This window comes from Haliotis rufescens, unplaced genomic scaffold (genome assembly GCF_023055435.1).
Source record: "Haliotis rufescens isolate VD_foot unplaced genomic scaffold, xgHalRufe1.0.p SCAF_20, whole genome shotgun sequence".
NCBI lineage: Eukaryota > Metazoa > Mollusca > Gastropoda > Lepetellida > Haliotidae > Haliotis > Haliotis rufescens.
The window spans coordinates 18,556,961-18,583,072 of record NW_025963891.1 but is presented as its reverse complement, the minus strand read 5'-3'; the positions used below and the strand labels follow the sequence as shown (position 1 = coordinate 18,583,072).

The following is a 26,112-nucleotide window of genomic DNA, read 5'->3' as shown; positions in this document are numbered from 1 at the left end:
TGAAATGTTTTCATTGCTGTTTCATGCAGTTTGTTTTATTTTTCAGAGTTGGAGAGGACAACAATAGTCATCTCCGAGAGAGGCTGCAGAAAGGGGGCGTGAACCTACCAGTCATGAAGGGCTCCCCAGGGGCTACTGGAGCTGATAACATGCCATTTGACATGTCTTCCAACTCCTCCATCAACACGCACCTAGGTACTTCACAAACATATTGAGCAAGGGTTACTTTCATCAGGAGGTAGCATTTGTCTCACGCTTGCTTGAAGATTATGTTTAACATGTTTAACAATTTCTTTTGATATTTAACTAATTTTTTACTAATTTCACACATTTATAATATTATTTTTCACACAAATAACTAATCAGTACAGGAGAAACTGGTGAACTTTATACACAAAAGTAAAATAATCTGCTTAAATTTTACAGGTAAACAAAACTTTCATAATGAGATGCAGTCAGATTGTCCTGTACAGCCGTACACTACTGTACTGTGTGAAGCCCATTTCTGGTGATCCCCGCCGTGATTTTGCTGGAATATTGCTAAAAGCGGCGTAAAACCATACTCACTCACTACTGTACTAATGGTACTTCTGTTATTGGTAACTTATTATCAGTAATGAGGTAATGCTTGAATTTCAGATTCTCAAACGTACTTGATACTAGCAACAGTGTCAGCGGTACCGGCAGTAAGTGCTGTGTGCTCACCTATCTGTGACGCTGCTTATAAAACTGCTTGTATATGTTTAAAGGCAGCTTGTGTGTAGCCCCTTGTCTGTTAGCCTATGTAACCCCTAACACTGCTACATATCTTGTGGATAAGCAAAACATTACCAATAGTCAGGAATCGTCATAAGAAATAGAATGCAGTGGCTTTCAATGATGGGACATTTTCAGTGGGAGGTACTGCATCAGGGAGAAGAAACCGCATTGAGAGTTATGTTTGAGATGTTTCAAACTCTGCGTTGAGGTGTAATTTTGTGCAATAAGTCCCTGTTTTGATCCACATTTTTCTTCTTTTTGCTCTCATTAATAGGGCTGGGATGAGTCCAAATTTACTACCCGGGTGCCCAACACCCTGTTGCCCGATCCTAAAGGGTACCAGCTGTAGGTCTCAAGAGATGAGTACAAAATGTCTGAGAATTGTTTGAACGGAGCTCTGACAAAAAGTATTTAGATACTCCCCTACACTATAAAACAATCTGATAACGTATACACTGAAGTTGACTGAAGCTTTATCTTTATTCAAACCCATAAAAGTCAGAAGCTTTGTGTGCATTGTCAGAAAGAAATGCCAGTATAAGTAGTGTCTTGTAGTGTCACCATGGAGTTCTAGATAAGTTTTCAACAGTAAACAATATGTCACGTGTCTAACCATGGATCCGGATAGTCATCTGGGTACCCGGATCCTACACAGTACCCACCCGGCCCGAGTACCCGAGTCACTGAACCCAGCCCTACTCATTAATACAAACTTGTAGTTTTGTCTTCTAGTGATTCAGGGGCGGTCGGGTAGCCTTGTGGTTAAAGCGGCTGCTCGTCACGTCGATTTCCCCGGTTCGATTCCCGACATGGGTACAATGTGTGAAGATGTCCTCAGATCTTTGTTTAGCGGCAGCGAGAACTAAGATCTCATTTTAATGAGATTGTAACTCTTCAATCGATTCTCTTCACACGATTTTATATTTTCATCATAATATAATGCTTGCAATTCTCATCACTGATTAGCATGATCAAATGTAAAATACATATTTTGAAATTTTAATGCATTCAGAAATTGTTATAATGTGGAAGTTTAAGTTTGGATCAGAAACATTTAAATAACAGTACTTGATGTTCTCTTTCATGCTTAAAAGGTCACAAGTAAAATATAAGTATAGTTGCTTATTTCTTGACCAGAACTTATTACAATTATAAAAATCATTATTACATAAATCTGACTCGCGGAGTAGAGTAGATCTTCAGCAACCCATGCTTGCTATAAAAGGTGAATAAGCTTGTTGTAAGAGGGGACTAACGGGATTGGGTGGTCAGGCTCGCTGACCTGGTTGATGCATGTTATCGTATTCCAATTGTGTGGATCGATGCTCATGATGTCAATCACTGGATTGTCTGGTCCAGACACGATTATTTACAGACCGCCATCATATATAGCTGCGGCGTTAAACAACAAATTCGATTCTGGGGTAGAATTGGTCCCCAGCAGCCCATATGTCTTAAGAGACAACTTAATGGAACGGGTGGCCATTGCATGCCCACATGGCATGTATCATTGCTCATAATATTAATCATTTGTTTGTCTGGTCCATACTGGATTGTTTACTGGCCACGGTCATATTGCAGGAAAATGTTTGTGTGCAGTGTGAAATTACAAACAGCAAAATATATACATGAGTTTATGGGAATCACTACTCTGAGAACAAAGAATCTCAACAATTAATTTTCTTGTTTATTCGCTTGTTTGCTATCTAAGAGTTTTAATGGCAGCTAAAACAGCCAAGTTCTATTTAGCTCACCTGAACCACAGGTTCTTGGGGTTTACATCATTTTACACAGATTTGCGATTTTTGCAGTGAGAGTTTTTATTTCCCCTGGAACTAGTTTTCCCTCTGTTAGCACTTGACATGGATGTTTGTGGAAACAAACTGGATTCAATTTTGAAATTTTATTGTATGAAAACAAATCATAGAGGAAAAATATTGCCCAAACTTTGGGTTGAATGATTTAGTTTTGCCATCTTAAGGATTATTAACACATATTTGACCTGTCAGGAGTAAAAAAAGGGCCTTATGGGTGCTGGGATATAATTGGGCTGTGATGTCATAAAGAAGGATGTTTGACATCAACTTGCCTCCGTAAAAATCACCATGTGTGCGGACTGTAAAAAAAAGTATCGTATTTTTCCCTCGCTAGTTCGTAATGTGATAAAAACATTTTTTGAAAGCATTTCAGCATACATGTCTACTTTCAATTAATCAGACATAAACAGTAATAAGCCAGAAAATGGGAATTTGCAGAAAATGAGTCCAAATGTTTGATGGCATGTCACTCTGTAATAAATATGAATTGAAGCTTATCAAATGTATTTCTGTGGTCCTAAGATACTGTAAGATACCAAGATACTATAGTAACTGTAAGATACTAAGATATTATATTATTTTATAATAAGAAGTCAAAATGTGATTTTTCACCCACAAGGTGCCTTATCTCATGGTTGGTCACATACAGTAATTAGCTCCAGTGCACTAGCTAGAACAAGTGTCCTGAATAGGAATAGTATCCTAAGGGCTAGTAGTATGTCAAACATGTCGTTTTTCAGACCAGTAGACTTTCAAGGTTATTTGTATTAAAGAAGGGGGCGATAGGGTAGCTAGTCATCTCGCCAAAGACCCAGGATTTGATGACCTAGATTGGTACAATTTGTGAAGCCCATTTCTAGGGTCCTCTGCAGTGATATTGCAAAAAATATTGCTAAAAGAGGTGTAAGACCATGATTAAATTCTGTTCCTGCATAGGGGGGCATGGTTTTTAAAATAATTCTAAGCAACATTTTTCGTGCATTCTTGTCTCTCATGTTCTTATGTTTCTCAGGTCATAGGAAGACATGACAACTGTAAAATTGAACAATTGCTACTTAACCTTATGACAGGGGGCACGGGTTGTCTAAGGCGCCGCGATTCGCTGTGCAGAGTCGCTTCCCTTGGGCACGCCAGAAACCTATGATTGTGGGTTCGAATCCCGGTTCGCCCAGATTATGTTTCTAGGTTTGTCAGCACCATACCCGTGCTCGTGGGTTTTACCGAAGTGGTAGACTTCATCAGACCAGCATCACTTCGGGCTTTCCTCCCACATTAAGCTGACACGCCGTGATATAACTGGAATACTGTTAAAAGCGGTGTTAAACCCAACTCACTCACTCACTCACTAACCTTATGCCACATGCGATTCAGTGAACACACTTGTACATTTAACAGATAAGTGAAACTCGATGTTTTCCTTCCCTGCAGATCTGGGAAGGGAGCTGAGACGCAATGCTGGGATCGCGCTCTATGTCCAACAGTTTAGGGCCATGTTCGTCAAGCGCTTTCTACACACATTCAGGAACAAACTGGTCACAGCGTCACAGCTGATTGTGCCTCTGTTTTTCACTGTCATGGCACTTATCGTCCTTAAAACTTTCCCAGGGCCCACCGACTCACCAGCTCTCAAGCTCACCATTGACCAGTTCAAGAAAAACTATGTGCCCTATGCCACTGCATTGAATCCAAATGAATCTTTAAGCAACCTGGCTGCAGCTTATGTGAATCAGTTTGGAAATTCATCATCGGCCTTGACCTACATAAACAACATTGCAGGATTCAAAAATGACCCTGACATCATAAAATACTTGAGCAAGAAAGGCGAAGAAGGAATCGGGAATTATAACATCAGATATGTAATTGCTGCATCATTTGAAGAAGGTACGGAGGCTGGTTTCAGCAATGCTACAGCATACTTCCAGAACCAAGCCTACCACAGCCCGGCCATTGCTCTTGCAACGGTTGCAAGTGCTGTGCTTCAGTACATCACAAATGACTCCTCTTACTCTATGGAGGTGACAAACCATCCTCTCCCACGAACTGACATGAACAGGGTCAATGATGAACTCACGCAAGGTACTGAAGGATTTACCATTGCATTCAATGTCTGCTTCGGAATGGCATTCTTGGCCAGCAGTTTTGTCCTGTTCCTTGTTAAAGAGCGGAGTGTCAAGGCAAAACACATCCAGTTTGTTAGTGGAGTCCACGCCTTCAACTTCTGGGCTGCCACGTTCTGTTGGGACATGTTCAACTATCTTGTTCCTTGTATTCTTCTCATCATCAGTTTTGCAGCATTCCAGATTGATGCCTACATCGTGAACTTCCACTGGGCAGGCATACTGCTGCTGTTTGTCATGTATGGATGGGCCATGCTGCCATTTATGTACCTGATGTCGTTCATCTTCTCTGTGCCAGCATCAGCGTACGTCTGGATCAGCATGTTCAACATACTCTCAGGTAAGAAAGATGACGATTTAAAAATTCAAGGAGTTAGACTTAAAATAAATAAAAAAATTGGTTCTCAGGCAATGAATTTTGAAAATATAGTGCGTTATTTTGGATTTTTTGCTTGTTCAAACTAGTATGTAACCAATTAAACACTTGTGTACCATCAACCTGGTAAAAGGCCTCCCTACATAAACAAACATACAAACTCCTATTGCCGCCATGACCATAACACGAGATGCACAGTAGAGCAGTGTGCATGTAAAGGGAAGTAACTGTGTGCCATATTGGATCACATTGTTTTTAATTATGATTATTTTTTTATTTTTTGGAAAAATCGAAATAAAAATGAAACATGCGGTTGACTTTATGGTGGTGCATTCGCTGCCCGAGAACCAAGACTATTATTTTTTTGGCCTAATGGATTGGGGAGGAGAAGGGAAGCAAAGGAGCCAAATAAAGTTAAAAAATATTCACATCACATTATTGTCCTGGAAATCCAAGGGCCCCCATAATACAAAATAGTCAATCCATTTTAATAGTCAATTCAGTTCTAATTCAGTAATAAGGGTGTTTATCTACTAGTCTACTTGAAAGTTGGCATTACAAATTATCTTTCCCTGATAAATATGTGATGTACCATATTTGCTGTAATAAGCGCAATGGGTCTTTAGAAAATTGAGTATTAGAGCGATTATTGAAACCATACGCAAGTTAAATTTGTTCTTTAGAGATTGAGCATTAGAGACCGTTTGTAAATGAAACTATAACTTTTCCGATAATAGTTATTTGGCAAGGATAAGCCTCTTCTACGGTCTTGCATATTTTGTAAAATGATCACTAACATACACAAGAAAATAAGGACTGTCATATAAGTTTTTGGGCTTACTACTGTGCGATTATGAAGATTACTGCAGATTGGTCTAGATTTTGGTCAGGCAGATCCAGTAAGTTCTGTGCCTCGTTCAAGGGATAGAAAGTCCTTTCAGCGTGGGTTAAGCATGAATTTTTTTAACTTATCCTGCATTACTCCGTATTGCATTTACTGCTGTCTTTTGACAGAGAGACGAACTGTGTGAGATCCAGCTGCTGAAGAAAGTTGTCCCAACCAGCTCAGGAGGTAGCGCCCTCTCACAGTCGGCACGTGACCCGGAAGTCATGACGTCACACCAAAACACATAACTGATTTACGTACTTTGTATCCCTTGTGGAAATTAAAGCTTATTGTTTTTATATTTTGCGTGTTTCTACATTCATCGTATGCTGCTACATTGTTACCTGTTATGGGCCGTCACCTTAGGGTCTTCCCATTCGTTAATTGTAACGTTTATCGCTCGTTTGTGGCTCAAGTCACAGTAATTTACGGGCGCAATGTTGTTCCCGCCATTTTGTTATCTTTCCCGCCATTTTGGCCATTCACCACGTGGCCACGTAATTACGTGTTCTGCGTTTTGAATTCTCTCTTTGGCTTGGGTAATACATTAAATTTATGTATGTTGTTTTGGGTGTGCTTAAAGCCTTGCCTTTTCGCTACCTTTCAGCGTAATTGTTTCCTCTCATAAACTTCAATAAAATACAAAGTTTTTGAGTTACATTATGTCTCCCGTACTCTGTGGTCTTGCCACATGGTTACGTGTTTGCTTAAAGGTATGCCTTTTCGCTACCTTTTAGCGTAATTGTTTCCTCTCATAAACTTCAATAAAATACAAAGTTTTTGAGTTACATTATGCTTCCCATACTTTGTGATTTTGCCACATGGTTACGTGTTTGCTTAAAGCTATGCTTTTTCGCTACCTTTTAGCGTAATTGTTTGATCTCATAAACTTCCTTGAAATACTTTGTGGTTTTGCCACATAGTTATGTTTTGCTTAAATTCCAGATTTTCTGCCTCGCTGCACTTGTTGCCGCGGGAACAAATCTGGTCGGGGCCGCCCCTTCTGCCGTGATTGTACGACGCCCTGTACTTTCACAAGGCAGTGCCGATGTTGTAGTCATTCGTTGCTGTGATCCTTCAGCTCATACGAGTATCCAGGACACACCTCGTTCAACGTGCTCGTCGACCCCTAGCGCCAGTGTTCCTGAAAGAGACTCTTCCTCGGCGCTCCCCGGGTTTTCCACGACGCCCCCGGGGCTTCCGTGTTTTTTCACAAAACTCGGGTACACCACTTGTTCATCTCTCACACAGTTCATTGAGGATTGTCTGTGTGATTTGCACCTCAGTTCCGACTCCAATGTGGCTTTCTCGGTTACTGCGCAGAGTGATTTACATGTCACGTGTCAAGTACTCGGACTGTCCACAACTCCGACCGAAATTAGGTCAACCTACCATGGCAAGAGGTGCCATGTATTTCTACAGATTGGCTTACATGTTTACCTGTATGCTTGGTGCAACCACTCAACCAGGCGCCTGTCGCAGTCCATCCATGCCCGGATGTTGGAAACAATAGACCTCCTCTACCAACACGGCTGTCACGAGGCACCTGGTTTCATCAGCCCCTCGCTATAAGAACGATAGCGCCTATAGGCGTTCAAGGGATGGAAAAGATCGCCTTCCTTCGTCCGGATTGATCTTTTAGACTGCGACACCTTCCTATCTTCAGCCTTGACTACCGGACACAGTGTCGATTTGATACTTCGTCCCTCGGCCATCCCACTGACCCCTGTTGCGTACCTGCCTTGTATCGTGTTGTAGTCCTTCATCGTCACCTCGATATAAGAACAGGAGTGCTTATAGGCCGCTTCGGGGATAGAAACGATCTCATTACTTCGTGCAGTGGACATATTGCCTCGACTTCCTACTACCCGGTTACGTCGATGCCCCGGCGGTCGATTGTGAAGCTGGTTTCCTTCGTCTACATGGTGTTTGGTTCGCAGGCGAGCACACCTCTTTACGTATCGTACCGATGGTACACAAACGCAGACCCCTGTTGCTGGTTTCTCCATTTTGCAATCTTGTAGACGACCTCATTTACCATGACTTCCCTCTCTTCCACTGCCACCTTGTCAGTGGCTAGTGGCCCACACCAGCCCACATTGTGACCACCTGTGATCTGGAGATCAACACCTTTGGCACAGCAACAGCCTCGAGATGCTTTCTCGGTCACACCCTGTTGATCATGTCCACTGACGACGTCACCGTAGTGTGGTGTTTGAGGACCCGGAGTACTCGCCCCTCTCCCGACGCCCCCAAGAATCAACATCTCCGGCGTTCCCGGCGCCTCAAGCTCTCAGACGCCTCACGCTCTCCGGCGCCTCTGGCCAGACTATGTCAAACGGTCGACACCCCAACCCTAGATCTGTTTGCCACATCTCTGAAAGTTGCCAGCTGTCGTCTTCCATTCCACCAGTGTCAGATACGGCCGCTGTGGCAGTCGACGCCTTCCGTTGTTCCTGAGAAGGATTACGCGCGTATGCTTTTCCGACTCCGGTTCTCCCTCCCACGGTTCTTCAGAGATCCTGGCCACTCGGCCCCTGACATTGGATTTGGTCTCACCTTGTTGTCCAGCCAGAAGTTGGTTTATCGACCTCCGAAACATAGCCAGCGACAACCCCTGGAACGTCTGGTGTGGTCCAACCTTCTGCTCCATCCACACAGTCGGTTGCCACACCCTAATACCCGCATGTTTTCGTCTGCATGCCTGACACATCTGCAGAAAGCCCCATGAGCCAAGGGCTATTCGGCTAGAGCGACCAAGGCTCTTGCTTCAGCCCACCGTCCATCTACACAGGGACTGTATGCTGATAAATGATGCTCATTCCAGGCATTTTGTTCAGACAAACACCAGGATCCGATGACAGCGTCACCGCAGTTCCTGGATCAGTTACTTCTGTACTTGCGCAGCACCTGTCGGTTGAAGGGCTTTACCACCCCCACATACCTGGTTGCCATCTACTCCGTTCTGGCCATCCCGAACGATCGGAGAAAGACGAAAATTCCCGACCCACGGGCCTGGCTGCGCTCATTCAGTCTTGAAGACCAGAAGGCCAAGTTCAGACCGCCTGCGTTGGATCTGAATGTGGTCTTAAACGCCCTTCGCACCACCTCCCTCGTCTTCCTTCTACGACCTAAGGAAGAAGACGGTGTTTCTACTGGTTTTGGCTACTGCCGCTCGAGTCCATGTACAGCACGCCCTCGATGTCTCCCTTGTCCGGTTCGAATGCGGTACCCAGGGCGACGTTCATCATGGACCCTCCTGGGACTTCAGCATAAAGAATCAACTCCCAGGACAGCCTGATAGATCAATCTTTATCCCCTTCCCCCTCGTCCATTGTGGGTGCTGAGGATGAGGAGGAGAGTCATTATGCCCAGTAAGGGCACTGAAGGTTGTTTTACGACGATCTAAAAGCCAGCCGCAAGTCTAGGAAACACCTTTTTTCTGCCGGTCTCCCCTTCGTCGCAGTGTGGTTGAACCGGAATACTTTTCCCTCTGGCTCCGGGTGGTCATCCTTAAAGCTTATGAAGCTGCCGAATGGACCCTCCCCCCCCCAAGGCTATCAACCGAAACACGAGATCAGGGCGATCGCATTTACAATGGCTCTCCATGGTATACAGTTCCAGCCAGTCGTTCAGGGAAGCCTGTTCTTGGCGATCGGACACCGCCTTCGCTAACCACTACTTCCGTGATGTAGCCTTGAAAGATGTCGCCGGCGTTCACAGTTTTGGTCCCTGGTTGTAGCCCAACAGGTCATCTATCACCGACGCCACTGAGTCTCTGATACCCTGAGCGGGGCCCGTCGACCTCTCTGGTGTTTATAACCCCAGACAAGACGGCTCTGTTGCGCTCCGCTTCGCTCTTAGGTCAGTTTTAGTTTTGGGTTACCCGCCTCATTCTATTTCTGTCACCTATCCGGGTTTTACTTTTTGCATCAACTCTCGTTATCTGACGACAGGAATGGTAGTAGATGTGGACACCGGCGCCGACGCCAACGCCGCTGCTTCTCTGATACCTGAGCGGTGCCCGTCGACCTCACCGGTGTTCCTTGCCTCCAGCCTAGAGGGCTCTCCTGCGTTTCGCATTCGCTCTTGTGATTGGTCGTAGATATTGCCGCCGACGCTGCTGATTCTTCGATACCCCGAGCGGGGCCCGTCGAACTCTCTGGTGTTTATCACCTCAGATTAGAGGGCTCTACTGCGTTTCGCTTTCACTCTTCGGTAAGTTCTATTTTTTGGCTACCCGCCTCATTGTATTTCGGTTACCTATTCGGGCGTTTGTTTTTGCATCGACTCTTGTTTCCTGAAGACAGGAATGGCCGTAGATGTTCCGGTCATCACTTGTATGCGGTGCGGATTCATCGGACCTTGACGAGGGTGTATTATGGTTCACATCTGAAGGTTTGCCCACCAGCCATGCCGTCTGATAAAGATGCAATACGGAGTAATGCAGGATAAGTTAAAATTTTTAGTAAAATCTAAATATTTTTTACATTTGTATACTTATCCTGCATTACAAAGTCTAAGTGCCCTCCCTTTCGCTACGCTACCTCCCCACGAAGTTTCAGATATTATGTTTAAAGCAGTTATGTGTTTTGGTGTGACGTCATGACTTCCGGGTCACGTGCCGACTGTGAGAGGGCGCTACCTCCTGAGCTGGTTGGGACAACTTTCTTCAGCAGCTGGATCTCACACAGTTCGTCTCTCTGTCAAAAGACAGCAGTAAATGCAATACGGAGTAATGCAGGATAAGTATACAAATGTAAAAAATATTTAGATTTTACTAAGTATGACCTTCACGAGCAGTGTATATCTGGTGTTTCTCCTCCAGGTGTGGCTACAGTTCTGACCGTGGGTATTCTGGCCATCCCCCAGCTGGAGCTCGAGGATACGTCCCGGATCCTGGAGTGGGTCTTCATGTCGGTGTTGCCCAACTTCTGCCTCGGGCAGGGCCTGGAGGACTTCTACTCCAACTATGAGTTCCTACAAATATGCCAGAGGTTTAAACCATTTTGCCAACTTGCACCTACGATGTTTTGCTGTGATGGTAAATACACTATTTTGTTTTCAAAGTAATTTTGAATATTGTTTTGATCTGGCTGTTTTAGTGTCATATAGATCATTATATAGATTAAGAAAAACAATCAATTGCAGTCTATTAGTCAGTCAGTCACTCAGCTGTTAGGTCAGTCACTCAGTCAGCTGTTAGTTCAGTCAATCAGCTGTTATATAGTTCAGTCATTAGCTGTTGGTTCAGTCAGTCAACTGTTAGTTCAGTCAGTCAGGTGTTAGTTCAGTCAGTCAGCTGTTATATAGTTCAGTCGTTAGCTGTTGGTTCAGGCAGTCAGTCAGCTGTTTGTTCAGTCAGTCAGCTGTTATATAGTTCAGTCATTAGCTGTTGGTTCAGTCAGTCAGTCAGCTGTTAGTTCAGTCAGTCAGCTGGTGGTTCAGTCGTTAGCTGTTAGTTCAGTCAGTCAGTCAGTCAGTCAGCTGTTAGTTCAGTCATTTAGCTGTTAGTTCAGTCAGTCAGCTGTTCTGTCACTCTTGGCAATGGTAATTTCCCGAACATACCTGTTTAATTGTTCTAGATTATTGTTTGTTTCTGGTTGTTTTTTTGTTTGTTTATGATGGTACCCTATAAAACTTGCTTAAGTTTAATTCAATGGACTTCTTGAGGTTCCTACCCTATGAAGATCCGAGTTAGAGTTTGTCTTCAGCAACCCATACTTGTCGTAAGAGGCAACTAACGTGATTGGGTGGTCAGGCTCGCCAACTTGGTTGATGCATCCCATCGTTGTCAAATTGCATAGATCAATGCTCATGATGTCAATCATTGACTCTTCTGGCCCAAACTCTATTATTTACAGACTGCCTCACATAGATAGAATATTGCTGAGTGCAGTGTTAAACAACAAACAAACAAATCTTTCGGTTCCAGAATGCGTGGACTCTTGCCTGTACAACAACGAGAACTACTTCGGCTGGGCACAGAATGGTATTGGCCGAATGTTAATCTTCCTGGCTATCCAAGGTGTGGTCTACTTCAGCCTTCTATTTGCAATCGAACTCAACCTTTTCAAAAAGCTTTTCTATGCCATTCGCAACCTTGGCTCTGGAAGCAGACGGTCTTCATTCCTGTACAGACAACTCAGCAACACCGACAGTCAAATACAGGAAGACTCCGATGTCGCAACTGAGCGTGCTCGGTTGGCCAACCAATCCCTACATCAGTTGTTCCAGTCTGACAAGCTGCTTCTGCAGGAAGTAGTGAAGGACTATGAAAACAATCGCGCCGTGGATCACATCTCTGTGGGGATTCCTCAAGGCGAGTGTTTTGGCCTTCTTGGTGTGAATGGTGCCGGGAAGACAACAACCTTCAAGATGTTGACGGGGGATGAAATCCTAACTGGCGGCAATGCTTTCCTTGATGGCTTCAGTGTCAAGTCAGATACACAAGAGGTTTGTGTGCGATCTTAATCTGTGAAGACATGTTTATGGCCATCATGACTTTGGACGCATGACAGTGTATAAAATACCCCCAAATTTCAGTCAGACAACCTGACTGGCAACTTTGCAAAGTTTCCAGATCAGATAGAATGTTTCCAGTCCATAACAAAACGGTAAACATCAAAATACTACTGTTTAATGTTAGTTCTCTGAAAATAACAATAAACTGGTGGATTATCAACTTAGTAACTTTAACTTTGAAATTTTATTCATCAATAATATGTTTAACGTTTGCAGTTAATTTACCTGTTACCCTGATCTAAAACTAGAAAGCTTAGGTAATTTAGGGAATACAATAATAGCCCAACCATTGATTGGGCATGCAACTTTTCAAAACTTTTCATTTGGTAGCATTTTGGTACATTACAAATGTTTACAAGTCAGTTTGTACATAATACATTCCAAAAGTAACTCAAGTGCAAAAAGAATTAAATTTAAGGTTCATAACTTGTTCTTTTCATGCTTGTTCATAGATATTACCCGGGGTACACATATGGGTAGATATCCCCAGTGTTCTTCAACAACAAGTAAAAATACTTCAGATATAACAAAACATTGTACAAGCTTTGGTACATTTTAGTTCTACATATATAAATGTCACCCACACACATACTAAATCTTGCTCTCTGAAATATGTCATTTTATTGGCTAGTATTAAACATTGCTATCTGACCCATGTCATTACATTGACTAGTATTTAACATTGCTATCTAACCCATGTCATTACATTGACAAGTATTAAACATTGCTAGCTGACCCATGTCATTAAATTGATTAGTATTAAACATTGCTATCTGACCCATGTCATTACATTGACTAGTATTAATCATTGCTATCTGACCCATGTCATTACATTGACAAGTATTAAACATTGCTATCTGAAACATGTCATTGAATTGACAAATATTAAACATTGCTATCTGACCCATGTCATTACATTGACAAGTATTAAACATTGCTATCTGACCCATGTCAATACATTGACTAGTATTTAACATTGCTATCTAACCCATGTCATTACATTGACTAGCATTAAACATTGCTATCTGACCCATGTCATTACATTGACTAGTATTAAACGTTGCTATCTAACCCATGTCATTACATTGACAAGTATTAAACATTGCTATCTAACCCATGTCATTATATTGACTAGTATTTAACATTGTTATGTGAAACATGTCATTGAATTGACAAATATTAAACATTGCTATCTGACCCATGTCATTACATTGACTAGTATTAAACATTGCTTTCTGACCCATGTCATTACATTGACTAGTATTTAACATTGCTATCTAACCCATGTCATTACATTGACTAGTATTAAACATTGCTATCTGACCCATGTCATTACATTGACTAGTATTAAACATTGCTATCTAACCCATGTCATTACATTGACTAGTATTAAACATTGCTATCTGACCCATGTCATTAAATTGACTAGTATCAAACATTGCTATCTGACCCATGTCATTAAATTGACTAGTATTAAACATTGCTATCTGACCCATGTCATTATATTGACAAGTATTAAACATTGCTATCTGACCCATGTCATAACATTGACTAGTATTAAACATTGCTATGTCAAACATGTCATTGTATGTACAAATATTAAACTTTCCTATCTGACCCATGTCATTACATTGACAAGTATTAAAAATTGCTATCTGACCCATGTCATTACATTGACTAGTATTTAACATTGCTATCTGACCCATGTCATTACATTGACTAGTATTTAACATTGCTATCTAACCCATGTCATTACATTGGCTAGTATTAAATATTGCTATCTGACCCATGTCATTAAATTGACTAGTATTTAACATTGCTATGTGAAACATGTCATTATGTTGGCTAGTATTAAACATTGCTATCTGACCCATGTCATTAAATTGACTAGTATTAAACATTGCTATCCGACCCATGTCATTACATTGACTAGTATTAAACATTGCTATCTAACCCATGTCATTACATTGACCAGTATTAAACATTGCTATCTGACCCATCTCATTACATTGACTAGTATTTAACATTGCTATCTAACCCATGTCATTACATTAACTAGTATCAAACATTGCTATCTGACCCATGTAATTAAATTGACTAGTATTAAACATTGCTATCTAACCCATGTCATTACATTGACTAGTATTAAACATTGCTATCTGACCCATGTCATTAAATTGACTAGTATTTAACATTGCTATGTGAAACATGTCATTACATTGACTAGTATTAAACATTGCTATCTGACCCTGCATTAAATTGACTAGTATTAAACATTGCTATCTGACCCATGTCATTATATTGACTAGTATTAAACATTGCTATCTTACCCATGTCATTACATTGACTTGTATTAAACATTGCTATCTGACCCATGTCATTACATTGACTAGTATTTAACATTGCTATCTAACCCATGTCATTACATTGACTAGTATTTAACATTGCTATCTGACCCTTGTCATTAAATTGACTAGTATTTAACATTGCTTTGTGAAACATGTCATTACATTGACTAGTATTAAACATTGCTATCTGACCCATGTCATTACATTAACTAGTATTAAACATTGCTATCTGACCCATGTCATTATATTGACTAGTATTTAACATTGCTATCTAACCCATGTCATTACATTGGCTAGTATTAAACATTGCTATCTGACCCATGCCATTACATTGACTAGTATTTAACATTGCTATCTAACCCATGTCATTACATTGGCTAGTATCAAACATTGCTATCTGACACATGTCATTAAATTGACTTGTATTAAACATTGCTATCTAACCCATGTCATTACATTGACTAGTATTAAACATTGCTATCTGACCCATGTCATTAAATTGACTAGTATTTAACATTGCTATGTGAAACATGTCTTTATGTTGGCTAGTATTAAACATAGCCGTGTGACCCATGTCATTATATTGGCTAGTATTAAACATTGCTATCTGACCTTGTAATTATATTGTCTAGTAATAAACACTGCTATTTGAGACATGTAATCTGGCCATTATGAAACATTGCGATCTGACTCATGACAGTGCATTGGCTAGTATAAGACATCAACACTTTCAGGTGCAGCAGCGACTAGGATACTGTCCACAGTTCGATGCACTCATTGGTCAACTGACAGGGCGGGAGACGTTGACCCTGTACGCACGCCTCCGCGGTGTGATGGAGAGGGAGATAGCTGGCACTGTCAACAACCTCATCAACTCTCTGCTCCTCACTGACCATGCTGATAAACTGGCCCAAGCTTACAGGTATGGCTGGGTAGTTATATGGATAGTCTCTGGCCCAAGCTTACAGGTATGGTTGGGTAGTTATATGGATAGTCTCTGGTCCAAGCTTACAGGTATGGTTGGGTAGTTATATGGATAGTCTCTGGTCCAAGCTTACAGGTATGGCTGGGTAGTTATATGGATAGTCTCTGGCCCAAGCTTACAGGCATGGCTGGGTAGTAATATGGATAGTCTCTGGCCCAAGCTTACAGGTATGGCAGGATAGTTATATGGATCGTCTCTGGTCAAAGCGTACACGTATGGCTGGGTAGTTATATGGATAGTCTCTGGCCCAAGCTTACAGGCATGGCAGGGTAGTAATATGGATAGTCTCTGGGCCATGCTTACAGGTATGGCTGGGTAGTAATATGAATAGTCTCTGGTCCAAGTGTACAGGTATGGCAGGGCAGTAATATGGATAGTCTCTGGTCCAAGCTTACAGGTATGGCTGGGTAGTTATATAGATAGTCTCTGGCCCAAGCTTACAGGTATGGTTGGGTAGTTATATGGATAGTCTCTGGTCCAAGCTTACAGGTATGGCAGGGTAGTAATATGGATAGTCTCTGGCCCAAGCTTACAGGTTTGGCAGGGTAGTAATATGGATAGTCTCTGGGCCAAGCTTACAGGTATGGCAGGGTAGTAATATGGAGAGTCTCTGGGCCAAGCGTACAGGTATGGCAGGGTAGTTATATGGATAGTCTCTGGCCCAAGCTTACAGGTATGGCTGGGTAGTAATATGTATATACCTGTGATTACTTTGTGGAACAGAGCTCTGAGCGGCATTTCTATAGCATATCACCTTAATTTGGGAGGAGATCCCAAGATGAAGCAGGTTGTGAAAATATACCACTTTCCTCAAGCATAAGTACAGTGGTCGCAATCATAATCAGACACATTCCATCCTAAAACATCCAAGGGGACCGGGAAGATCCCGGGTAGAATAGGTCTTCAGCAACCCATGCTTGCAATAAAAGGTGACTTTGTATGTTTAAAGAGCAACTAACAGGATGGGGTGGTCAGGCTTGCTGACTTTGTTGATGCATGTCATCATATCCCAATTAGATAGATCAATGCTCATGATATCAATCACTGGATTGTCTGGTCCAGACATGTTTATTTACAGACAGCCATCTTACAGCTGGAATACTGTTAAGTGAGGCATTAAACAACAAACAAAATAAAACATCTAAGGGACATAACTGTGCACAGTGAGTTAGTAGCCCATGCAGTTGAGCTCTTCATAAAATCTTCCCTTGGCCTTAAGATACCTTTAGAATTAGTCTTGATTGTTATTTTGTTTATGATGGTATTGCTTCTTCTTTGCCTATGTCTATTTTAGACACATTTCTTTGAAGAGATTGTGCATATTATTATTGTTCAGTTATCAATGAATGTATAGTTTCTTTTGCCTTTAAATATACTTTTGAGGTCATGAGAAAATATGACATTTATTAATGTGTAAGGCAATTCTTTCATTATGAGACTGTGTACAGAAACACAGGCCAGATATGCAATATCTCTGTCCTATACTTCAGAATAATAGGAGTCAGAAATATAACAGAAATTCTGCGATTTAAATTTAAACTTACTCACAGAAAACAAGGAAGGGATTGTTTAGATCCCTGGATGACTGGATCCTGAAGACTGACTTGACACAGTAGCATTCGTGACTAACTCAATTACTCTGGGGCAAGCCGAATAGTGACTCATGCCCCACTCGTGGCCATTTTTGCGACTGGGTTCCGTCTAAGCACAAACAGGCATAGCTAAAAGAATTGTCAACTCGATGTGTAATGAATCCCCCATATATCATATATATTCCAGATGCTATTGAAAACAGACCAGGACTTACGTTATTAATCAGTACGAATGAACACATTTATCTAACTGTATCTGGGGTATATTGTAAAGTGCAAGACATATGTAAAATCAAAACTTATTCCTGAGGAAATCTTTGACCGAAGTACTTGAAGTCATACGTGCTTTCTGACTGGTTTGTCGTATTTTTGCACATAAGATTCAGCAAAGGGAGACAAGTCTTCTTGCAGGTTACGGGAAGGGGCGAGTGGTGACGAATTACATAGTAGAAGAGTCAATGAAACTTCAATATTTAAATCAACTTGAACAAATTAACTCCTCTCCTGATGCTGATATTTCAGTGGAGGGAACAAAAGGAAGCTCAGCACTGCTATCGCTCTTGTTGGCAACCCACCAATCATATTTCTGGATGAGCCAACAACAGGTATGGATCCTGTCGCCAGGAGACTGTTATGGGATGCCTTGGCAACAGTACGGGACAGCGGGAGGACGCTGGTACTCACATCTCACAGGTGAGTCCTGAATACCTCATGTGTGACCTGGCTTATTGGGTACCACCTCTCCACAGTGACAAGGTTGGGTACTCGTGCTATCAACCACTGGCTTGCCTAACCCAGACACAGTAGTGTACCAGCTACCTGTTGTAAGCGGCGACTTACGGGATCGGGTGGTCAGGCTCGCTGACTTGGTTGATGCACGTCATCGTCTCCCAATTGCGTGGATCGATGCTCATGATATCAATAACTGGATTGTCTGATCCAGACGCGATTATTTACAGACCGCCATCATATAGCTGGAATATTGCTGAGTGCTGCATTAAACAACAAACAAACAAAAAGATATAGTTGGAGTGTCTTTTGCCAAATGTCAGTTCTGCATACCAGGTCCTGTCTTCATGTAGATCCAGGGTAGAATAGGTCTTCAGCAACCCATGCTTGCCGTAAAAGGCGACTATGCTTGTCGTGAAAGGCAACTAACAGGATCGGGTGGTCAGGCTCGCTGACTTGGTTAATGCATGTCATCGATCCCAATTTGCGTGGATCGATGTTCATGATGTCAATCACTGGATTGTCTTGTCCAGACTCGATTATTTACAGACCACCATCATATAGCTGGAATATTGCTGAGTGCAGCGTAGGACAACAAACCAAAAACCAAAGCCAGTAACAATTTTAACAAGATGATGATTATGGGTTGTACTGTGAACAGAGTACAAATTGTTCACACTCTAAACCGAAAATAATGGTCATTGTCATTATGTTCTGTTGAGCATTTATCTATCCCTTTACTCTGCTGTAAATAAAGTTATCTTATTCAAGAATATATATATATATGTCAGTAATTAGACATAACCACCGAGTGAATCAGTTATTAGACATAATCACTGAAATTTTAAGTCTTTAGACTTAATCACTGATTATACTTGTTTCCTGTAACATATATATATATATATATAAAATGAAAGAAATAAACTTCAAATGGAGCCCAGAACAATCCTTAATTTCAGAGCTGAGGTAATCTAGACTTGCCAAATCATTCTAAACTTGAGTTGGACTCCTTTTTAAAGTTTTTTTCTTTTGGTCTGGGAGACAGACTAATACATGAGGAATTAAATTTAATTTTAAGGACAATCCTTTTTCTTTCTCATGAAGTCTGTTAATTAGAATGTGGTTGGGTAGCCTTGTGGTTAAAGTGTTCCCTTGTGATGCCGAATACCCGGGTTCGATTACCGACATGGGTACAATGTTTGAAGCCCATTTCTGGTGTTCCCCGCCATGATATTGCTTGAATATTGCTTAAAGCGGTGTAAAACCATACCCACTCACTCACTGTTTATAAGAAGTGCGTGAGGAGAGAACTAACTCACATCTCATTCAGTGAAACATTCCTGGAACCATACAAATCTTCCGTACAATTTTTCACATGAATTGTTCAAAGCATACTTTTGTGCTCTGTTTTCATATTGACCACAGTTTGAAAATGAAAATGAAATCGTTAAACCAAGAAATGCAAAATTACAGCCCTAATTCTGTTTTGTTTCTCTGCAGCATGGAAGAGTGTGAAGCCCTATGTACGAGAATAGCCATCATGGTCAATGGGCAGTTCAAATGCTTGGGAAGCACACAACATCTCAAGAACAAATTCGGTGAAGGTTATACCTTGATGGTCAAGGTCTCCTATCCTGAAGGTGACCTTGAACCTGACCTTGAACCTTTAAGGGCTTTCATTGAAGGTCAGTTCCCTGGGAGCATTCTCAAGGACATTCATCAATGCATGTTACATTATCACATAACTGATACACGTTTCACATGGGCACAGCTGTTCGGGACGATGGAACGAGCCAAGGACACGTACCACATTGAGGACTACCTCGTCGGGCAGACGACACTTGAACAAGTGTTTATCAACTTTGCCAGGTCACAAAAACCACCAAATGAGGCAGTGAAAGGATGTATGTCTTGGTGTTGTTAATTATATTGGATATGGACATCAGAGAAATAAGTCACAAAATAGTTTTTATTGAATCAAGGAATTGTTCAAATAACCATGACTACACAATTGTTGACATTTATGTCTGTTCTGTAACCAGAGCATAATATAGAATGTAGATATTAAACAAAATGTTTACTAAGGCTTTAAAAAATAAAAGAATTGGTTCTCGGGCAATGGTTTCTTGAAAATATTGTGTGGGTGGGCAGTGTCTTTTGTTGTTTGGTTGTGCAATCTAGTTTGTAACCAGATCAAGTTGTGTAACCAAATAAACAATTGTAAACCTTGGAAAGGGCCTACCTACATAAATGTATTTCTTGATGAGTAAAATACTGGAAATACAGTATTTGACAACCGTTGGACTTGGAATATTTAAGGTATTTTTTAATTTTTTTTAAATGGAATTAAAAACGAAAATTGCAATGAACTTGATGTTGTGGGCGGTGCCTGAGAACCGAGACTATTATGTTTTTTAGCCTCATATAAATTAGATATAGTTTTACAACTGTATTTTAACCTGTTTGAAGAAGAGATGCACAGGAGTTTCACAATCATGACAGTACTATTTCAAAGGAATAGTTTTTTAACATTCCAAGACAAGAAGTATTCATATTTTGCTAATTGAAATCATAAGGTAACCTCTTTATGCAAAGAACAATCTGCATGTCTCACTTAAACTTAGAACAACAGCCATTTGTCATTTTTTAATATAAAAGCAAACCCACAAAGTTTGTTACTTTACATGTGACACTTCTGATTGGCATAGACAAAGGGAGAGCACTCAATGTTTACAGCAGTGGGTGTCCGATTGGAGTTGCTTCCCTTCCCTCAGAAAATGTCCTTCCCAGCGCGTGACACCTTCGTTACACTCTCGGTAACATCGCTGCCACCAGTGTGGGCGCGGCCATAACAAGAATCTTGAAATTTGCCCTCAAACCCCATATGTAGTAACGTTTATACTTTTGTTTATGTCTTTGGGAATGCCATCATATTTCAATTTGAAAAGGTTTACGACTGACCATGTTTTCCAGGCAAATTTACTTTGTTGTTTTGATAATCAGATTGGTTCGAGATTGCAGACTAACGGAAAATCAACCAACTTCTCCCTTACATTCTTACTATATCAATAACACGATAGTTTTAATGAAACAGAAATTCAAATTGACAAACGAAGAAAGTAATTTAGCAGCGATAAGTGTATTCGGCGTCACGACAGTCGACACTTGTTTGTAAACATAACGGTCATTCGGTTGCGAGTTCAACTCCAAGCATGGTTGTGGCCACCTATTCACAGTTGGGAGTTTTGACTGGTGGCAGCGATAGTATAGAGAGCTCCGGGAACGTACTATCGCTGTGAGGAGATTGAGAAAATGTCCATGTGCTGTTTTTCTTCAGTGTTGTAAATGCTTGTGAGACATGGTGGTGTGTTTGACAAAAGTCAAGTACTGTATTTGACGGAATAAGCTCCCAGGGCGCTCTCAAATTAGAAAATGGGGGGGCTCTTATTAGAATAATATTTTGGTGAAAAAAAACAGAGTTGAAAGATAAATTTCGTGGTTTATGCTGACAGCCTTAAATGTTTATATACGACGGATACATTTTTCCAGAATTTACTTGCCCATAATTAAGGATGCATATAACACACGAGTGCGTATTTAACGCGAATACATAAGTCTTGTGTACATTGATCAATCAGAAGGGGTGCTAATTGGGATTGTTCACTAGCCAATATTTGATCAAATATTGCCCTGGGCGCTTATTAGAGCAGGGCTCTTATTACGTCGAATAGGGTATGTATATTCTCTTGTGATAGAGTGAATAGCTGTGATATGGTCTTATATTACCCACAGGGTTAGAAATAACCAAGTTTATAAAAATCGCATGTGCACTAGTTCAAATATCACTTCATATGCACCAGTGTATTGTTACCAGACAGCACTGTTGACATCATTCATATCTTATTGTGACATAAGGTCAAAATGACGTCACATTTGAAACAACGTCAAAGCTGAAGATTGTTGACGTCTTTCGACAATTGTGGATTTCCTAGACCGGGTTTTTCTAAAGGGGAGCTCAAAACGATTAAGAAATAACAAAGTAGATGTTTCGGTATAGATCCTTATACTGTTGTCAAGCAAGACTGCTTGCTTAACAACAGTATAAGGATCTATACCGAAACTTTACAGTAATTTAGTTGTTATCCATAAATTGTGTCTACCTTGTCATCTGTCAACTTCTAAGTACCTGGCAATGCCTATCAAACAATTAAGAAATAATTGGCAATAAAGAAATTATTACACTCGCATGTGTGTCACACTGATTTTACTCACACTACCTCGGGAAATAGAAGACAATTGTTTGTAAAATCAGCTTGACACACATGCTTGTATAAAAATCTCTCTATGTCTCACTTTGTAATGGCTGTGATGATGTATGATGTACTTTATCATCCTCAAGTTTCACCTTAGTCATCCTCATCCTCAAGTTTCACCTTAGTCATCCTCATCCTCAAGTTTCACCTTAGTCATCCTCATCCTCAAGTTTCACCTTAGTCATCCTCATCCTCAAGTTTCACCTTAGTCATCCTCATCCTCAAGTTTCACCTTAGTCATCCTCATCCTCAAGTTTCACCTTAGTCATCCTCATCCTCAAGTTTCACCTTAGTCATCCTCATCCTCAAGTTTCACCTTAGTCATCCTCATCCTCAAGTTTCACCTTAGTCATCCTCATGGTCGGTTAGCCTTGTGGTTAAAGCGTTCGCTCTTCACGCTGAAAACCCGGGTTCGATTCCCGACATTTCTGGTGTCCCCCACTGTGATATTGCTGGAATATTGCTTAAAGCGGCGTAAAACCATACTCACTCACTCCAGTACATCATGGTTTTATATACACTACATTACTCCATCGCCCATGACTACATACAGATGCATTGTGATGTAGTAGTGATGTTTGTCAAGTTTAGCCCTACTCTGTGCATGAACATTGTGTGAACCTGCCATTGCCTGAGATCGAGGCTATGTGTACAGCTGACAAATGCTAGACTATGACTGTGTCAGGCGAGAAACAGTACTGTTTGTGCAATGTAATCTGAACAATCACAGGCAATCTCATTAAAATAAGATCTTAGTTCTTGCTACCGCTAAACAAAGATCTGAGGACATCCAATTACAGGTGACGTCAGACTGAACTTTTGCGGAACTTTGACCGACCAATGGAATAACTAACCTGAAGTCAGCAATAGCCAATCAGAAGGCAGCTTAATCGAGCTTTACGGCAGGAGTTTCAAATTAGCAACTACGCTTCGAATCATATTTAGATATATACTTGATTTAAAAAATAAAAACTGAACAAAAGAACATTCTGGAATGGCTAACAGATGGTCTAGATTGTGTGAATACAGACATAAAGGCAATAACTGTCGTCCGGAATACCCTGTGAGGTTTTTTTCGAGGTTGCACGATAAAAAATCACATTCCAACTGTCACTTTCATGAGCTGCTAAGCGATGCTCTGATTGGTTGGTCTGACATTACCCCCAATGGTCAGATCTTTGTTTAGAGATAGCGAGAACTAAGATCTTATTTTAATGTGATTGCAGTCACAGGCTTCATTCTCACTGCTTGATTAAAAATAGCAACTACACTGATAAGAGACACCATACCATGAAGTACTGGCGATGACATTTTGAGACAATGGAGGGTTCACATATAGAATTATTATTATTTGACCGTTTACATAACTTTATTTCAGGGATATTACATGTATGTTAGTCAAGCCTTTAGAACTATGACAATACTTCAGGCTGCTGTGAAAATTCTGTGAACATCTGGCTTTCTTGAACGATAAAGATGGTGAATACATGAACGGTCAGCTCCACATTTCACAAAGCCTGATATTATCAACAGTAAGCTAATGAAACTGATTTGGAATGTTCTCACATATTTGCCTGTGACATTCACAGGAAACACACGTGGTGAGAGAAAGGTTAAAACAAATACATATTTAATATCCCAACAGTGCAAAAGAAAGTTACCAATACTTTGAAAAACAGCTGTCATTAAAAATTGTTGAAAAGTGAATGTCTTTTTGTTAAAGAGAACTCGAACAGTAGAAACATGGACAATGTCAACACTTTCAACATCCTGAAGAAAACTTTCTGGGTTTTTTTCTTGAAGAAAAAGATCTCAATTCTGCTATGTGAAGTTGACATACATTCCATGTAGGCCTGCAGTATCCTTTTGCTTGTTATGTGGATTAAACTATCCTATTTATGGCAAAAGTAAATTAAAATTAGGTGTGAAATATTATGTAAGACTGAAAATAGTGTTATTTTTAACATGTTGTTTATTGTAATGTTGTGATAACTGTTCTTTTAATCATGGTTTTTTTGTTGAAGAAATTATCATTAAAACAACTCCAAAAGCAAGTTTTTTATTTTGTTTTAATTTGGCCTCCTGTACATGTCCATGGGCATATTCACCAATATAACAAATTAAATTGTCCGACACTACAAAGATGATTTTTGTTGTTATTTATCACAAAACAATGACGTTAATAATGACATTACTTTCCAAAAAATATTTTGATATTGTAACAAATGTTATATTTGGGATGACACTTTCTTAGTAAAGTACAGATTCTCGTACTTTTTTGGGTTGAAGCTGTCCGGTAGTCGAACCCACACTGACAGAGTGTGGCACCTAATCACCAGCACTCAAGTCAGCAATCTAACCCACTCAGCCACTGAGGCTTCCACAAAAATGAAAGTCCGACAACTGGTAGTCTAGATCACGTACATTGAGAACCACTCTGACAAGTGTAAACTGGCACGGCTCCCATGGCCAAAAGCTATGAACACACAAATGCCTTTTAGAAAGTAGTAAAAAAGCACGCGATCTAGGCTACCAATTGTCGGACTTTCATTTTTGGTTAAGTCTCAGTGGCTGAGTGGGTTAGATCGCTGACTTTGTGTGCTGGCGATTAGGTGCCTCACTATGGCAATGGGGGTTTGAAACCCGGATAGAACTCAATCCTAGAAAAGTATGAGAATCTGTACTTCACTAAGAAAGTGTCACCCCAAATATAACATTACATGTAGTTACATTTGACCACTTTCTAAAAGGCATTTGTGTTTTCATATTTTGATATAATATTTCTAAAATTATTTTGGACAGGGCAAAGCATCATTATTGTTGATCTGTTATACTGTGACCAGATTGTATGAAAATAAATCTTGTCAATAAACTGTTCTGTTAGGTATGAATTGAGGAGACTGTTGGAGCCTGGTTCATCAAAGGTTCTCTTAGACTATTATTACAAGATCAGAATTGTGACGGGAAATGGGAGTCACCAGAGAGAAAATATCAGGAACATTTTCAAAATGGTAATATATTTTTAAATGTTTGTAAACGATCCAATTATAAATACACCACCTGATTCATCACTCCAGACTTTTCTACCATGTTAAGTAGGGCTGGGACGAGTCCAAATTCACTACCCGGGTATACCCATCACGATTGGGAATAGTTTGACCGTAGCCATGGTAAAATGTATTTAGATACACGTATAAAACGATCTGGTCATGCATACACTGAAGTTGACTGAAGTTTTATCTTTATTCAAACCTACAAAGGTCAGAAGGAATGGGTGTATAGTCGGACAAAAATGCGAACATTAGTGACTTGTAACCATAGAGTTTTAGATATTTTATTTGTCATAAACAATATATCACGTGACTAACCACGGGTCCGGGTAGTCCTGTGGGTACCTGGATCCTACTCAATACCCACCCGACCCAAGTACCCGCGTTACCCGTCCCAGCCCTAATGTTAAGTTCTTATGACATGATCGAGGAAGTAACTGAAAGACTGTTAAAAGCAGTTAAACCAGAGTCACGAACACGTGCCTCAACTGACCTCTAGCAAGCTGATAAACAACATGTGGTTTGTTTGTGTGTCAATCAAACAGGTCGTAGCTAGGGGAAATGTAAAAGAAGGCAAATATGCTGCAATTTTTGTGTGTTTTAAACACTTATATT

At 40.7% G+C, this 26,112-nt stretch overlaps 1 protein-coding gene across 3 annotated transcripts in view; it reads left to right on the top strand.

Moving 5' to 3' along the window:
* Window positions 1-20,911, top strand: part of LOC124132994 (phospholipid-transporting ATPase ABCA3-like) — a 53,665-nt gene extending 32,754 nt beyond the window's left edge. For 2 of the 3 annotated variants that reach the window (XM_048400912.1, XM_048400911.1), the window contains exons 14-20: window positions 47-195; window positions 4,005-5,033; window positions 10,784-10,999; window positions 11,891-12,411; window positions 15,563-15,750; window positions 17,928-18,098; window positions 19,635-20,911. In XM_048400912.1, coding sequence (XP_048256869.1) covers window positions 47-195; window positions 4,005-5,033; window positions 10,784-10,999; window positions 11,891-12,411; window positions 15,563-15,750; window positions 17,928-18,098; window positions 19,635-20,058 — 2,698 coding nt within the window. In that variant the 3' untranslated portion in view covers window positions 20,059-20,911. The remainder of the gene's footprint in view (window positions 1-46; window positions 196-4,004; window positions 5,034-10,783; window positions 11,000-11,890; window positions 12,412-15,562; window positions 15,751-17,927; window positions 18,099-19,634) is intronic. The other variant, XM_048400913.1, reaches the window with a different exon arrangement.
* The last annotated feature ends 5,201 nt before the right edge of the window (window positions 20,912-26,112 follow it).